This window comes from Ciconia boyciana, chromosome 2 (genome assembly GCF_034638445.1).
Source record: "Ciconia boyciana chromosome 2, ASM3463844v1, whole genome shotgun sequence".
In the NCBI taxonomy this organism is placed as follows: Eukaryota; Metazoa; Chordata; class Aves; order Ciconiiformes; family Ciconiidae; genus Ciconia; species Ciconia boyciana.
The window spans coordinates 98,208,100-98,225,553 of NC_132935.1; the positions used below are offsets into that span (position 1 = coordinate 98,208,100).

The 17,454-nt window shown below is 41.6% G+C and overlaps 1 protein-coding gene across 2 annotated transcripts in view; it reads left to right on the top strand.

The window, feature by feature from the left end:
- Positions 1-17,454, top strand: part of PHACTR1 (phosphatase and actin regulator 1) — a 318,657-nt gene that overhangs the window by 173,908 nt on the left and 127,295 nt on the right. For both annotated transcript variants that reach the window (XM_072851388.1, XM_072851389.1), the window contains exon 4: positions 13,438-13,602. In XM_072851388.1, coding sequence (XP_072707489.1) covers positions 13,438-13,602 — 165 coding nt within the window. The remainder of the gene's footprint in view (positions 1-13,437; positions 13,603-17,454) is intronic.

The window sequence follows — 17,454 nt, forward strand, 5'->3', positions numbered from 1 at the left end:
ACCTCCTAAGAGAAGGTGTTTGAAAAAACAGAGAGTAATGGTATTTTAAATCTTTCCTTGTAAAGGTCTGGAAGCACAGAAGTGTAATGATGGTAACACTGAGAATATCAGGTCATTTTAAGAAAGGTGTGTCTAAGTTTTATTAGAAATGTTGAGAACAATATTCTTTATCTTCAGCAGTGGGCTGAGGGGTGTACAGCTGCAACACAAATACTGTTCTTTTAACACAGATTCAAGAATCAACAGATGGAAATGTTGGTAAGCAGACTTGAATGCATTGGGGATCTTAAGATAAATAATTAGAATACTCATTGACTACATCCTGACAAATGAGCCAGGCCTGGAAATGCCACTGTGGTCTACAGCATCCACAGTCCATGTATTAGCAAGCTCCTCTGAAGTATTGGTGATCCATATATTCACATCCACATGGGCCATAACCATGGTCCCTAACGTCAGCAGTCCATGTCATAAAGATTATGGTACTGACTTTATCTCTCTTTACCTATCCATTGGGTGCAGCTGCTTTGACATTTCCAATATTCAGATACTATCTGACACAGCATGTGCACAGCTCCAATGTTTTTTTTAACATGGAGACTTTGTCAACCTTGCTTTTGGTAAATAAATAAATAAAATCAGTAGAAATGTTATTTCTTCTACATCAGCTGAAATTGAACTGATATAAAGAGTATGTGTGTCATGCTGCTATAGAGCATTATAGCATCTTATCTTTCTCATTTTACTTTCCAATCTGCTTATAATGTCAACACTGCTAAAAATTCAGATGCACAGGCTGAATAGTCAGCAGTGCAAGTGCACAGACATGTGGATAGATGCATGGGCAGTGGAAGCTATTTGAACCAGAAGTTGAACCCTTATTGAAAGACCGCTTCTCTCTCCTCCTCCGATGCACCAGCAAAACAGGATGCTCTCCTTACGCTAGCACAGTGGTTTTATTGGATAAATAGCTTTGAAATTTGGGTTAAGCCTGAAGGAAAAGCCAGGTGCAGAGAGTTGTGTGGAACTTCGGCTGTTTGAATCTGAATTGTACCCTGTTGAGAAATAGAAGAGTGAAATGACTAAAGCTTTCATTAATATTTACAGCCTCAAAGTAATTGTCTGCTGGTTTATAGCCATAAGGGTGAGGGGTTGTCTTCTAGCGATCTGCTGTGGCACTTAAGATGGAATTTGCTGCCTGCTCCAGCATGTGAATTGAGAAGAGCAATTTCTGACTGTCTGCTGTCTACGGCTGCGAGTCTTTGGCTCCTGTAGCAGCCATTGGAGAGAATTGATACCTAAATGGGAAAGTAAGGAGGGCCTCGTGAGGCTCAGTTATATAGCTTCCTTTCCTTCAAAGTACCCCCCCAAGTTGCTTGTATAAACATGCTAGAATTCAGGAGGTATTTTCTTTTCTCTTTCTCGAGTGTCTCATTAAAATAAGGACAGTATTTCGCCAGTATTGTTTGACTCTAGGAAAGTACTCAAGTTACTTATGTGGGTTTGGCTTTCTATGCATTTCTGTCATCTGAGTCAAACACCGTTTTCCTTGTGAACTCAATGTGCTTGTGCTGTGCATGGAAACCCATGAGCCTAAAAGAAAATAGGGAGATCCTGTAGTTCCAGTGAACTGATCCTTCTTTCTCGTATTCATCTCAAGTTGGCTGAACAGCCAGTTCACTAAGCAGCAAGACAGGCGTCAGTTCACGAATACATTTTCTGGCATTGCATAGAGGCTCAAGAGAGACACTTTTAGGCAAAATTTTTCTTTGGAGTTGTTTTCATTTGTTTTTCTTTCCCTCAGCCTTCTTTGGACATTGGGCCCTATGTGATAAAAAAAATAAAAATTGCAAGCCTATATGAAGATGGGTGGTAATTTTACAATTCAGCTGCTCTGAGCTAGTACAGCTATTCCCTGTGTTTAGCAAACAAAAGAAGGTGTTCTTCACCTGCTATGATTCATTTATTTCAGATTTTTGCATTATTATTGCATTTGTTGTATACCAGGCTCCATTTTTATATGCTTGTGTGTAAGTACCTGCAAGCATATCTGTTTTGTTTCTTGTTTCCTCCCTTTGTAGCAAAATGCTTGGGAGATTTGTCATTCTGAGCACCGTCACAAACCTTGTAAAGCTTGAGGTACTCAGACAGATGTTGTGGTTCAGACCAGTCTCTGACTTGCGAATTCAAACCAAATGCTGTTTAAGTAAAGAGATTTTTGAAAATCAGGTTTGCGGGGCAAAGACTCCAGTTCAGTTGGAAGAGCATATGTACAAGTTTGACATTTGACTTGACAGAAGGGGATCTGTGACACTTCTAGAATGTTGTACAGATACTTTGCCCAAAAGAGATCGGTATTTAAAATTGAGAACATTGTTCCTCATAGGTTATCTGGACAGAGGCAATTTATATTGTGAAAAATGCTCAGGAAGGCTTATGTTGTAGTTGTTGTGGTTTGGGTTTTTTTATCTGCTTGGTAGCAGAATCTTGATAACTTTGAGAGGAAACTTTAAGCATTTAGGGAAGTCAGATTTCATCAGTTTGTTGCTTTGTCCAGTGACAGCAGTGAAGGGGTGAAAAAAGATTACTTTGTTTTAATTGTAAGAAATGTCAGGGTTTGGTTGGGTTTTATCATACTTCTGTATTGAAATGAAATCTCATGCAGATGCCTATCACAGTTACCTTCACAATGTTGCAATATGAACTTTACTGCCAATTTCATGGTCAAGTGGCTCTGTACAGGCACACCCCGTCGCGCTGCTGGGGCACTCTGCTCACATTTGCAGCTCACAACGTGCCACTGCTTCCTCTCAAACAACACAGAAAGGGGTCATTCCCATCAATACAGAGGAAAGCACTCATTAAGACCATGCTGTAATGTCTTCTCTGACAATTTCTTTTTCCGTAGGTGAATTTTAGCATGCTGGAAAGGTCCCTTTTACAGCTTTGGCCAATAAAGTCCTCTTTGGATATTGACATCAGTAAGGAGGCACGTTTTAGCATGCAACCAGCATGTCTCAAACCCACGTGAGAAGGACCACACATAATGCAGTTCCCCTTCCCTTGCTCCTCCTGCTCATCTCATTAGTCACCAGCAAAGAGCAGAGGGCCATATTTTACCTTCATTTGCAAAGTTTTGTTAGCCCCCAGGACAAAATATATCCCTAATTCCCAAGATGGTCGTCCAGTCTCTAGATGGCTTGGGGAAGGTAATCCTATTCCTTGTGACCTTTGCTGTTCACTTTGGTATGGTCAGGATTTCATTTGTTTCTCTCTGCTAACATTATTTCCATGCATAAAGCTACTGGAACTATTTCAGTAGCTTTTTCAATGATCGTGTTTTCTTGGTTCCCTGTAGTATTTTTTTTCCCTTAGCTCTGATCTAAACTCTTTCTCGTTTTCTGAGCTATTTCTGGTTGCTGGACTTGGAATTATTCATGAACTTGAAGCTACATGCATAGATCCTTCCTTTGACTGTAACATTTCTTAGGTGCATATACCAATTTGATTACCTGATGGGCTCCATCTTTTTTTAAAGGCAGCAGGCTTTAAAAAGCCTCTTTTGAAACCAGAGGCTTTCCTCTAAATCTACTGAGCAAGAGCAAGAGCCTGCAGAGCTCAGCAATCATGAGACACCCTAGAACTTAGTGCTAAAAAAGGGGGCGGAAAAAAGTGAAATCATGGCTATGAAAACCACACAGAAATACTCCGTGTATTTTAGACAGCAACACGCCATGCTTTATTAATGACTTTAAATGAGTCATGGGTATTTTTCTCCCCTTCAAGTATTCATCTCTGAAACTCAAACCTCTACCATAAGGGCCTAAACAGATATTTCACCACAGCCAAGGGTCTAAACTAACCATCATTTGAATCAACAAAAAAATTCCCATTTTAATCATAATCAGCGAAGACCATATGTAACTGCATTTAGGTACTCAAAGCAGAAGTATTTAGTCCTTATTTTAAATTCCTGAACATGGATACAGACGGTCTCTTTTTAGAGTCCAGTTAAACTTTTTTTTTTTTTTGCTAGGCTGTTACTGACTTTTTTTTTAAACTCATATTTATGCTCATTATAAATGTGCCATTTGGTATAATTACTCTTTTCCTCTTGGCCAACTTCCTATCGACTTCTTTAAAGAACAGAAACAGAAGTTTCTTTTTCCCAAGAGAAGCAATATAGAGTTTACAAGGGAATGGTTTGAACTTTCTAGCTCTTAAATGAGGTACTTTGTTCCTTTTCTCCCGGCCATTTAAGTAACTAAAAACTTAATTTTTTATCTTTATGATGATAGTGGTGAGATGGTACCATTGTGTTTAGAAAGTTTAATGTTTGTAATGCCATTTCCTGAATGGCATTACTTTTAATAAGAGGACATGCCCCTCTCTGGTTTCTGAATAGTCTAAAGATATGCCTTCTAAAGTGCACATTTTTAGTAAAATGAAGTAAAAATATTGGATACTCCTACTTATGAGAACTTCAAAAGATAAAGACCAGAAATTGCTCAGTCCACCAAAAATCCCCAAAGAAATTAGAAGCATTTAAAATACTTTTTCTGGGCTTTCTCAAAATAAACAGCCAGCCTTTATCACTAGTGGTTTGTTTTTAGAAATGTGGAGAACTTCCCTGATTCCCTGTGAGGGGCTGGTAGAGCAAGGTGCTCTTCGGTGTGAGCAATTGTGTCTGCCTCTGTCCACATGGCAATTAGGAAAATTATCACCTGGTAGTAGAGGCCTAGCAAAATGTGAGCAACAGACCCATGGGCTTCCATGGACTGGATCCTTTTCTTGGATTACTTTTATATTTTGCAGCTGAGTAGAATTTGCAGTTCAGGCTGGTAGAAGAGATAAATCCAACCATGAAAATGTAATCATTACCAGCTCCTTCAAGAAGACACTTTTAATCACTAGCAAGTCGAAACAAAACGTAGGAAAAAATGTTATGCGCTACTTCTTCATTGGGATAAAGTTAGGAGTTGAAGGTACATGGGCTTCAGTTCTATTTTTTCTTGTTGAATGGGTTGAAGACTTGCCTGGAGGAAGACAAGTTGTCCATAGCTTTGGCTTTCAGAAAGAACTTGAGCTGTCATGGATGAGACTTAACACAAGACTTGATTAGTTTAGGTATGACTCAAAGACAGTTCGGATTGTGTAACAACCCAAGCGTCTGCATGGATGCATCCAGGACCCCTGAGCCATAGTGCTTAGTCCTGTCCACAAGTGTCGTGGTTTAACCCCAGCCGGCAACTAAGCCCCATGCAGCCGCTCGCTTACTCCCCCACCCCGGTGGGATAGAGGAGAGAATCGGAAGAGCAAAAGTGAGAAAACTCCTGGGTTGAGATAAAGACAGTTTAACAGGTAAAGCAAAAGCTGTGCGTGCAAGCAAAGCAAAACAAGGAATTCATTCACTCCTTCCCACTGGCAGGCAGGTGTTCAGCCATCTCCAGGAAAACAGGGCTCCATCACCCGTAACGATTACTTGGGAAGACAAACGCCATCACTCCGAATGTCCCTCTCTTCCTTCTTCTTCCCCCAGCTTTATATGCTGAGCATAATGTCCTATGGTATGGGATATCCCTCTGGTCACTTGGGGTCAGCTGTCCCAGCCATTTCCCCTCCCAACTTCTTGTGCACCCCCAGCCTACTCGCTGGTGGGGTGGGGAGAGGAGCAGAAAAGGCCTTGACTCTGTGTAAGCACTGCTCAGCAGTAACGAAAACATCCCTGTGTTATCAACACTGTTTCCAGCACAAATCCAAAACATAGCCCCATACTAGCTACTGTGAAGAAAATTAACTCTACCCCAGCCAAAACCAGCACAACATGTATTGGAGGAATTACTGGTGTTGCCAGTGGTTGGTGCCCACTTATAAGGCGACGGTCACGAACACCACTGCCACTGTTTTGCCTGGTAGCATTTAGTTTGTTGCACATAATGTTAGAGCTTTGAACTGCAATAGTCCTGTGGGTATAACTTGTGCTCAGCTTTCTCCTCTGAATTTTTTTGGTGTTGTGAGATTTAATCTCCTTCTTGTAGGGTCAGCAAAATAGTTTTTAAGGAGGTTTAGAGAGTTGTATTTTTCTAATGCTATGTGCTAGGGGACACAGCTAGTTGTGAGTAGGCAGGTTAATTCCATCTTATTGATGGTTTATTTTCAGTCTCAGAAGCTGAATGGGTTGAATGTGGGTTCATCCGGCTCCCAGCGTGCTTGCGCTTAGAGGCTGCTCCCTTCCAGGTTGCGCACGATGGGCTGGGGCTTTTCAAGAGCCTGTTTCTGTAATGGTAACATAGAAAGGGCCAGGTTTGTTCAGTATATGAGTTTTTAGTATGGCGGTGTGATTACGGTATGAGGAGGATGCCTTGGAGGTGATGCCCTAGATGGGAAGTTCTGCTTGTAGCTGCCATTTACACCAGAACAGGAGTTTTTTATGGCACTTCTTCACAGGCTTTTGCCGGGTGCCCAGCCAGCTCTGCTAGTGGGACTCCATCTACCCATCCATCCTCTCCTGCTTCCTGGGGAGAGGATCTAGGAGACAGCGCCTCACCTCTCTTGTCTCTCCCCTCATGCCTCAGATAGAAGATCCCCTACCAGAAGTGAAAGAAAGGGGCAGTGGGAGGCAGTATCTTCACTCCCCTTTGTTCTCCTTTGTGCAGAACTGGACAGGATCAGGCGCTCAACAAATCACAGCTGTGGCCAGCAGCTTCTTTTAATCCATGAGTGAAGCAGAAGGAGGTTTGGGTTATTTAACCCAGGGTAAAGCCCAGGAATAGTCTTGGGAGAAGGGTGTTTGTGCTGAGCGATGAGTCCCCTAACTATCAGGAGCTGTGCTTCCACTCAGGCTTTCTTTCAGACCCAGTAGGTGTTGAATTCTTTAAAATAACACAGTTCTAGTAGGATAGATGGGGAGTGCTCTCCCATCCATCATAGTATGAAGTGTGGTAGTTTTCCCAAGAAAAATGAGAGATGTGGTCTTGAGCTTTCTCAAGAGGATGAAAGCGACCCTGTGATTCTCCTGTCTCCCAAATAAGTGCTCTACCTGCTCTAACAGAAAAGTCCTTGCATCTCATCCTACTTCCTCTGCTTTCTTAAAAGCACAAACTGTGCATCTCCTCCCTGCTTGCCATTTAGGAAGGGTAAAATTTCCCTTCCTTTCAAGCTGAAGTTTCTTACCAGAGAAATTCCTGGTACTTGTGGAATTGCCTTCCTGTAGCCCCAAGAAAAGTAGTATATCTAGTTTGCTTCTCCTGGCCATGTTTTTCTCTTGGTTGGCTTTTGGTTGTGCTCCACTTGTAGTGGCTGCTCTGAGTCCCATTTTGGAGCTGCTGAGTCTCCACATAGTGTGTGTGGTGCCCAGGACAGACCTGTGGGTTCTGCTCCAGTGTCCAGGCACCCAAAAGTGAGGAGCTGCAGTACTGTTTATTGGATTTAGCCTCAAATCTATATGTAATAAACACTTAGGAGATGGAAAACACAGTGAGTAATAAGAGCAATAAGAGATACACAAAATAGCTGATATCAGTGAAATCTAACAATCCTTATATTCTATAATTGCAGGGTTTATAGGAAGAGATTATGTACCTATTGATGGCATAACCTGATAAAGTGCTTTTGTTGCAAGCAAAGATCTTGTATACTATGTTATAATACAGAAAATACTTGGTATTTTGAGATTTCATATCAATAAAGACATGTTTAGAGTGATGCATGCAGTGCAGTATAGTTTGCAGAGGTTAAAAAAACGGCTTTCAGATTGCAATCAGCATGAATAATTAACGTTTTACATCAAGATGTGGGGAAGTCAAAAGCAGGGTCCTAAAGGCATTGGACTTCCAAAGCCATTCTTTGCACTTCTGTTCCAACAAGAGAAATAAATACACTGAGAAAGAGAGATCGCAGCAGAGAGCAGATCCGTACTACAATCTGATACTTGTGCTGAAACGGGCAAGTGCAAAGGGTGAGAGATTCCGTTTACGGATACAATGCAAAGTGTTACACACCTGGGGAGTGGGAATAATTGGCAGGGGTTTGGAAAATGTGAGTGCTGCTTAGCATGCAAAGGAAAGCTACTAACAGCCTCTTCATGGCTCATAAACCCACTAGCCAACCCAGTCACTGCCATTGCAAATGCATACATCCATTGGGAGCTGTTGTCAACCGAAGAGGTAATCATCCCTGTTTGGCAAGACTGCTTTTAGACTGCTGCATGCCATGCCTTGTCTTTCATTGGAAAACAGACCTTTGAGAAGTTAGGAAAAGTTTAAATGGGCAATTCAAATAGTAAAGGCAGGGCTGATGAAAATTAATTCCAGGTGCAAAGGGAAATTAAAGGGAAATAACTGAATAGATGATAATAGAAGAGCAGAAAATGAACCATTTTCCTGAAAGAAAAACAAGTTGGTTTTTTAATTGAAAGTGTTTCCATTCAGGTAAAGAGAAGACATAAATGCTCAGCAATTAGAGTAGTCGTTCAGGTTTCCTGTCATTTCAAAAAGACACATGATGTGTCTACATCTTGTATTGAACAAAGCTGCTAGAATAAGGTCTGTGCAGTCTGAAGGGAAGGATATTCGCGGTGCAGAGTTCAAAAGAAACATTGCAACAGGAGTTTGTTGGAAACTAATCTGCAGAATAAAGACTGGTTGGATGTGGTTTGGGAATAAGGAGTATTATGTTGTTACCTTTTTTTATTTATACAAAGTTATTGTCATTAAATAAAATGGCACGTTTAGTTAATTGCATCTTTAGGGCCAAGATAATTTTCAGCCTGTTACTAGAGATTTGCACAAATATAAGAGAAAGCACAATGTAACCACTGGTTTTTCCTAGGCAGGCTTAAAATCTAACTTTGTGAAGTAAACTGCCTGTTAAGATAATCATATGTCTGAGCATGAACAACAAACATTCAGAAATGGTCTGAGAGAAAACCTAGTGTGGTTACCGGTGAGGAAGGTAATATTAAAGATTGTAGATGGGATGGGTGGGCTTCAGCCTTCAGCTATGAAATGGCTCTGTGCACCTGAATGCAGGAACAGGTTTTTTTTCTAAAGTGGAAGCTGGGTATATGATATATCAGCAACATTAATAGATGCCGTGATTCCCAGACAGACATGGGAATGACAAAACTGGTTGTCGTTCTCAGGGAAAACTTAGCAAGTTATGTTGTCTTTGGGAGGGCCTTTGATGTGCCTGCTACGCTTCTCAAATCCAAAAAGTAGCTGACTCCCACGTTGTTGCTCACTGGACCTTCTGGAAATCTACACCCTACTGAAAGACATGGGAAACTCATAAGAACATACAGACGGGTCCCAGGTGGCCCAGCCTCTTTTTCCTTGGACGGGTAAATCAACTATTTTGAAGAATCGCTTTTCAAAATGTTCTTCCCCAACATGCTGATTTTGTCCATGTCTGGTGTCCATGCAGTACGTTACAGTCCACGAACCTCAAAGTGACTTTAACCAAAAAAACCCCTCAAACCCAGGGTTAACTTCAAAATGAAAAAGAAAAAAGGGGGTAAGAGAAGAAATTAGCTTTTAGACCTTCTAGTGTTTTAAGTCTTTGTAGTCTATTTCAATCATGTTTGTAAGATTTCTTTTACATCACTTGGATGCAAAATATTTTAATTTGTGGTGCTTTTTCTCATTAAAACCCTGAGTCTTGCTTAAGCCCTTCAGTCTATATGAACTTCAAATGTCTTAAGGACTGCAGTAAAATCTTGAGAGCTGTCTCACAGCCAAGGAGCTTGTGAAAAGCTCTCAGGTTTAGTTCTCCCATTGCTATGCTGGGGTGACAGCTCGGACAGAAGAAAGTGGGAGGAGAGTGCATCGCCCTCTTGCTGTAAGCGCAGATCCCAGCGTCTCTCTGTATCTCAGCAAGATCTCTTAGATCCTGGAAAAAAATCAGAACAAGTTCCCAAAAGCACCGAGTATCAGCAGCAACTGTGACCTGTATACATCACATTTGTGGCACCGGTCTCAAGATGAGACCTCAGCACTGTGACTACAGGTACTAATTCACATGGCAGTTCATTCTCCCAGTTCAGCAGACTGATCAAGCTGGGACTGCTGAGAATGCTTTCCTCTTGGAAGGCAAAAAAAAAAAAAAAAAGTGCAAGGCCTGGGTTGGTTTCCATTCGTGCAAGTACCACCTTTTTTGGGAACAGCAAGGGTGTGAAACCAGCCTACGGAGCCTGCTGTCAGCAGTGGGTGTTGCAGCCCACAGCCAGTCAATAGTCATTAGGAGCCAAAAAGGCAGAGAAACCCGGCCAACTGGAGCGAAAGATGCAGCAGTGAAGAAGAGCGCAGAAATCTGGCATTTACTTCTCGCATCGTGGTCTGCTTTTATTCTTGCTGTATTAAAATTGTCATGGCTTTATGCTAATAGGGTTCATTCCTAGCCAGTGATTATTATGCTTTGGATTAGCAGTGCTCTTGAGAGGATTTTTCATTAAAAAAAAAAGAGGCAGTCCTTCTGAGAAATAGGACTCAGAGGGAAAAAGAGCTGTTACTTGCATTAGCTCAGAGCTGTGTGTGTTTGGAGAGGATGAAGGAGAAGGGCCACATTCATGGCTGATGGAGTGCACAGCAGGACTCCCGGAGCACAGATCCATGTGAGAGACGATACTGAAATTCAGGGAAGAGCAGTCAAAATATGGAAGTTGTTTTGACACTGTGTTTGGCTTTTAATGAACCTGCCCTTTGGGTAAATTCCTTTTGACTTCAGTGTTAGTTTTGCCTGACTGTGAATCCATACTCATTTACCCTGAAAGGGAAAAGCTTCCCGAGACCAGTGAGAGCGCAGCTGGTGTAGGATGGAGGGAATGTGCATTGCGAAAGGAGAGGATTTTTAAGGGATGTCAGTTCTCCAGGGAATGGCCTCAGCAGTACCAGTTAAGACCAGCTCTCAAAAGAGGAGTTGTTGCAACTCTGAGATTTAGTAACTAAGGCACCTGGGTAGCAGAAACGGTGGCTCAGTGATGGGGAAAAGGATAGAGGGTGAGCAGCAAGAGGAGTTTCATGATGTTTCAGCTGTGAGTTTATGCAGCAGGAAGCCTAATTCAGCAGCAGTAGTGTGTCATTCCAAGTTTGCTCAATGGGCCGCTTCTACACCTTGTACCCCCCAAGTAAGGCAGCAAAGACCATACCAGCCCATTACTTTTAGCAGCATCTCTAAAATATCACAACAGTGTCATCTTACATGCTTTAACTAGAGGCATCTTAAAAATGGAGGAGGGGGAAAAGGCATGGTCCCTTTGGATCTGCATATAGAGTGAGGTGGTCTGTACCCTGTGCTGGTCTTCAAAGCCCAGCAGGTTCCAGTGAAATCAGAAAGTGTAAGGAAATTTCTGATTTCCTCTTCCTTTTATCCTCACGGTTTGTTCAGCATAACCAGGAAATTTCCAGCCTTGATGCAGCATGTCCCAGCCCCTGTACAGGACAGAGCCTTGTAATGGATTCTCTATAAGAAGGTACTTCTCTAGGCAGTCAGACACAAAGAGAACAGAATGAAATGCTTTGACAGGACTACCTTTTTTTCCTCTGCTTTAAATGGAAAGATGATGCTCTCAGAAATGTCTGTCTTTCTTTCCATTACCCCAAAGAATAGTTGTTTTTAACCATTTCCACTGAAGTAGCTGGGCTCTCTGTATCTTGCTGGCTAGCTTTTTTCCCCTCCAGAAAGTTACAGGCAGCTGTATCTGGCAGTGATATTTTACAGGAAAAAGGATTGTGTGGCCAATGTTAAAAACAAACAAAAGAGCAAGACCAAAACAACCAACATTTAATAGTATAACCAACCTTTAATAGTATTTGAGCCCTTTAATAGGGCTCAAATAGTATTTCAGTTTGGAATTCTGATAATGGTACTTCCTTTGTGCTAGAGATGCGTCTCTGGCTATTCCCATGAAAACCCACCTAAATTTGGCACACTTAAAGCCTCGGAAATATTTCCATTTCCTCCATATGAGGCACATAAGAATTTGGCAGCCAAAATCTCTTGTGATTCTGTCAATGTGGAGTAGGTGTGCTCAACCCTTCAGACTGATGTTCTTGCTGAGGTTCCCGAGCCTCTGCTCGTGGCTGGGGTTAATACTTAATATAGTACAGGTGAAACAGAAACACTGGGCTGCTGTCTTCAGAGCAGGAGAGGTGACAATCTGTGTCCTTTCTTTATGAATCCAGACTCTGTGTGTGCAAACCACTCGAATCAGTTTCACTGGCAGTGTCGCATTACAACACAAGCCTGGGAAATGATATCCTGTAAAAAAAGAACAAACAACACCAACAACTTAAAAAAAAAACCTACAAAACCCCCTCCTGTATGCTGACTGAATTGCACAGATGCTTTTTTCCCGGAGAGTGCGTGCTTCAGCCCAGGGCTGGGAGAGCTTATTGCAGCCCTGGCAGCTGTGGCATGGAGAGACCCTCTCTCCTGGGCTGCTGGTACCTTCACCCTGTCGGTGTTTTCCTTTGTGGTCCTGGCTTACCTCTCTCTGTGCCCCTAATCACAGGGACATTATTTCTCAAAACTATCATATTTTCCCTGCAAATGTGAGGGGGGGACCATGCAATGTAACTGCACCAAGTGACCACTCCCAGATTTCTCTTGCTGTCATCGGGGAGGAAGGGTAATTTAAATTCATCAGATTTTTTTTTTTTGAAGTATTGAGACTATCATGATGTATTACAGTGTAAAGGTTGCAGAAAGCTCAATTTTTTAACAACAGAAGCTCAGTGAAAACCTGTAACCACCCGCCTAGGGAATTCAGCCCTAAGTGTGGACTCTGTTAAAATTCTCCAAGTCCCTGTGTTAAAAGTATAACAATTGGAGGGGAATGAGTGGGCAGAAAAGTGGGACTGGAAGGAACCTTCTGAATTTTTAGCACTCTTTCTGTCACTAGGAAATTCCTAATGCAGCCCCTTTTGTAACCCAGGCAGTTTTAATGGACATAGTAATGATACCAGAGGGTCATTATTTATCAGGGTCCTTGCTCCTGATAAATATTAGTTCATGGAAATGTCTCTTTCCATTGCAAAAAAAGACTTGCAATATTTCTTTTAAGCAATATTGCGTAATTTTTTTGGAGCTTTCTCTTTTCCAGTCTCTGTCACGCTTCCCCAGGGACGGCTGGCGGATGTACTGCCAGCTGTCTAGAGCAATGCAGAACAATTTGTTAAAGATTATAACTTTGCTATTGTAATAATCCATATTCCTGCTGAATCTGATTGTTAATACTGGTCTTTACAGTAGACTATGGATTCCACTGAAAGGAAAGAAAATAATGTTAAAATCATAAAGACTACAGTTTTTTCCCTTTTTTACTGTTCTCTGTAACCGTGGAAAATTTTGACCACCTGTGTGGTTCTCTGATAATTTATTAAAGCATTTATTTCACATCCCCCCCCTTTTTTTTTTCTCCTTTTCTTGCTGAAACTACAGCTGAGGAAGTGGAAAGACTGGCTGCAATGCGTTCAGATTCTCTAGTACCTGGGACTCACACGCCTCCAATCAGAAGAAGAAGCAAATTTGCTACTCTCGGAAGGCTTTTTAAGCCGTGGAAATGGAGGAAGAAGAAGAGTGAAAAATTTAAGCACACTTCAGCAGGTAATAGTTGCGGTCAGGTCGGTTTGTTAATCTGGAACTGTTTGCTCAACAAGGCTAAAAATTTGTAGTGCAGCCCCAATTTGTACATGTTTTTAAGGTTTTTGAAGCTTGGCTTGGAGACATTTCTCAGATTCTAAGAGATCTTTAACTTTGTTACCAGCTTTTTCTTTAAAAAAACCCAAAACACGTTGGGTACACTACAATTAAAGCAGCAGCTTGCCAAAGCTGTATATTCAGGTTCTGCTACTAGAACTAGAGGGTAACCCAGAAGAAATCTTGTTACATTGATTTAGCAGATTATGGGTAAAGGAAATGGCAGTATGAAAAGACAACACTAGTGGAGGATTATCCACGTTCAAACTCCTGTAAGTGCTAATAGAGGAGCGAGAAAAATACATGACAAAGGAGTTGACATTGTGGTGAGTAACTTGCATAACCGTAAATTATTTGTTCCATTGGGCAGGAAAGATGTGTCACTATTTTTCTGAGAAAAACAAATCTCTCTTTCTGCCACACCACTCCTTCTGCCATCGCTTTTAACACTCCTGGTTTAAGACTCTTTAATTAAAAAATAAGTATGGAAAACTGCAAAAATGTGTTTTTGCATTGTAAACTGGTCTGAGCAAGAATCCCAGATCCAGGCACTGATGCATGTGGTGGAAGTTTGTACCTGGCGTGTTTGTTTTCAAGCTTTGTCATCTATTTAGAAGGTTTCTTTTCTTTGTTATTCCATGATGAGTAATAATTACTACATGTGGTTTTGCAAGTCTTGAGCCTGGATTGTCTGCGAGAAAACATGAATTTTCTTCTGATTTCTTATTGTTCTCACTAGAACTAGAAAGAAAGCAGTGAGGATCTTCCTCCCTTAATTGCCAGAAGAGGCTTGAGTTACAGATCAGTTGCTCTCTGACCTGTTTATTGCACAGTAGAAGCTTTCAGGCAGGACTTGACTGTACCTTCCGGCACCCCGAAGCCTGTACTCTTGAAAATGGCCCATAATTGCACGAGAAGTCTCATTTAGCTAAATGCGAATTCTTGCATGAGGTTAAATACAGATTAGGAGTTTTCAGGGTTCATACCTGAAGGTGCTCTTTACTGCGTGCTGTTTAAGCTGCTCTCTGATTCGTCAGGCAGAGACTAATGAACTGGAGTAGATGGCTGTATTACTCTGAGTGATGATCACATTTTTTTTACTTGACAGCTGAGAAGCTATTGTCACCAAAAATGGCATGTTTCTGCAAAGCAAAAGACTTGCCTTTCATGTTCTGTATCAGTCATAACCATAGTGCAGTGTAGCAGGATTTCCATGAAAACCATATACCTCTTAGGGATACGTGGACACTGTGGTGACAACTACTTTGAAGCTAGTTCCAGCATGCTGGGTTAGTTGGGTACAACTATGAGGATAACCACAGCAGTTCAGGATGTACCATGGGTTGCAAAAGCCTGCCTAGTATTTATTTGTATGGTTTATCCAGCTCCGGGAGCTGGGGCTGAGCTGCATTCTGCTGTGGTTAGACTGATTAGTTTGAACCTGGCTTGAATACGCCTGCATAGTCTGCTCTGGGCATTAGAAGAAGTGTTATGTAGATTTGCCCCATTTACCAAAACATTTGGAAAGTACACAGTGATTAAAACCAGAGTAAAAACATGTATTTCATTTTCTCAGAGGAGAAGGAAGCTTTTACCAGGCATGCCAGCAGATCTCCTCCCCTGGTAAGAGCAACATCCTTCGGAGTCTGAAGAACTAATTTAAAAGCTGGGTCTCCAGGTTGTGGGGAATGTTTGTTGATTGCAGTACTGGGTTTGATCTCAGCTGAATCCAAAACCTCTTTTTTTTTTTTTTTTTAATTTTCATTTCTAGTAAGCTAACAGTATCCTGCAGCTGCTCTGCAAAATTGGTATTGCTGTCAGCTCCCTTGCTGCTAACTGCAGCAAAATTGACAAGGATGTCACATTTGCTGAGCACCCTGTAGGAAGCACTAGGAGAGATTTACTTCTGGGCTCTACCAGAGCGGGGGACCCCACAGTTTCCATCATCCCTGACTCTGGGGAATGGGAATCCACCAGGATCCTACCAGACTCCCTGGCAATTCAGCAGCATTGGTTGAACCCAGTATGTGTAATACAAAATATTTTGCACTGGAAAACTAGCATTTTTCTACCAGCATTTCCATGACCTCTCATCTAATACCTCTGATCTCACTGAGAAAATATATTTAATTTTTATAATAAATCAAAGGACAAGCTTATGGGATGGCATAATGAGAGCCAGCATGAAACTTCCTAATACAGGCTTATTTTCTTCTGGTGCACTGATAAATGTGACACTTTGAAAAAAAAATATTTCCCGTTAGTGTCCTACAGGCATGCAACCAAGCTCTCCCACCTGCATAGAACATCAGTAATTATAAAAAAATAAATACTAATACAAGTATTTTATTAGGCTCTTATTTGCTGCAACAATAGATTCAATTATTTTAAATGTTGAAAGTGGTAAGGGTCAAAACACATGACCTTATCTGTTGAAACTTCCTTTGAAATTAACGTGAGTTTTTTTCTGGGAGAGGACTGGAAGAAAGAGAGAGTCAGGCTGATATTTAAGGTTGAAAGGTTGCCTTTGTCTTGAGATTTCCAAGTGCTAATATTTTGTATCCATATCTTTATCAGACTAAAAGCTCTGGTTATTTATTCAGAGATGAATGCTTTAGTTCAGTGGTCAGTAGGCAAAAAACCCTTTTAGGTAGTAGGAAAAGTTATTTTCTGACACCTGACAATTGCATAGGATGAGATAGAAAATCCGTAACTTGACTGAGGGAGGACCTTAACGTTATGCTTATTACATATGGTTCCTTTCAGCACATCAATACTCATATCGTGATGTTTGAGCATAAAAAGTCCCCCATCCTCCGTCTTCATTGTTGTATTGTGACTGACAAGCAGAAGGTTAAAACGACGCATGTGTTTCATATACTTTATATGTTTATAGGTTACGTTGGTTCTGATATCCCTGTAGCGACTATGCAGAAAGGTTCAAAGTCTGACATTTCCTTGGTGCTGACTTAGTCATGAAGGTGAAACTCATGATTTTTGATGCAGACGCCTAATGCCTTTTCCTTGCAGTTGGTCTGTCCGTGACCATAATCATTAGGTATTTGTAGAGAGCCCAGAACAGGTAGAAAAGATGACGCTATGGGGTGGTTTGTCGTTGGAGATGGTAAGCACCAGATGAGCCCGTGTCTGGGGTTTGATTTGAGCGACCTCTTCTACTGGAAGGTGGAGTATTAAGGAGGTTGTTCAGGACATGCACTGTGAGTGACAGATGGGCTCCATCTGTGGACAGGCTCACTCTCAGAGCAAATGGGAAGGGACATTATAGTGGGTGCAGGACACCAGTGTACCACAGAGGGGCGAGAAACAAGTTAATTCTCACAGTAATCCTCCTCCTGGACAGAAGTGAAGCTTCTCCCAGCACAGTGCATTTTTCAGTGTCGGGATTGCAAATCATTTTACCACAGCAGGTCCTAATGAAAGTTATTTGATGGACACTGAAACTCCCACAGTACCATATAAACGCTCCTGACAGTGAAGTTATGTATATGGGGAGTGAGACGAAGAAATTAAACTCAGCCACAATGTTATTCATGCTATAGTCTGAAGTCTGGTGTATTTTTTTTTTAACTCGCCTAAAATTTCATCTTGCACAGAAAGCGTGGAAACTTTTATTACCATGGAGGGCTGAGGGCCCCTCACGGCAATGAACAGTATGATAAAGCTGACAACTCTAGCTTTGGGAGCACAGGCAAACTTCTAAATGCTGAGATTGTATCAGTTGATGGGACAGTTTCTTTT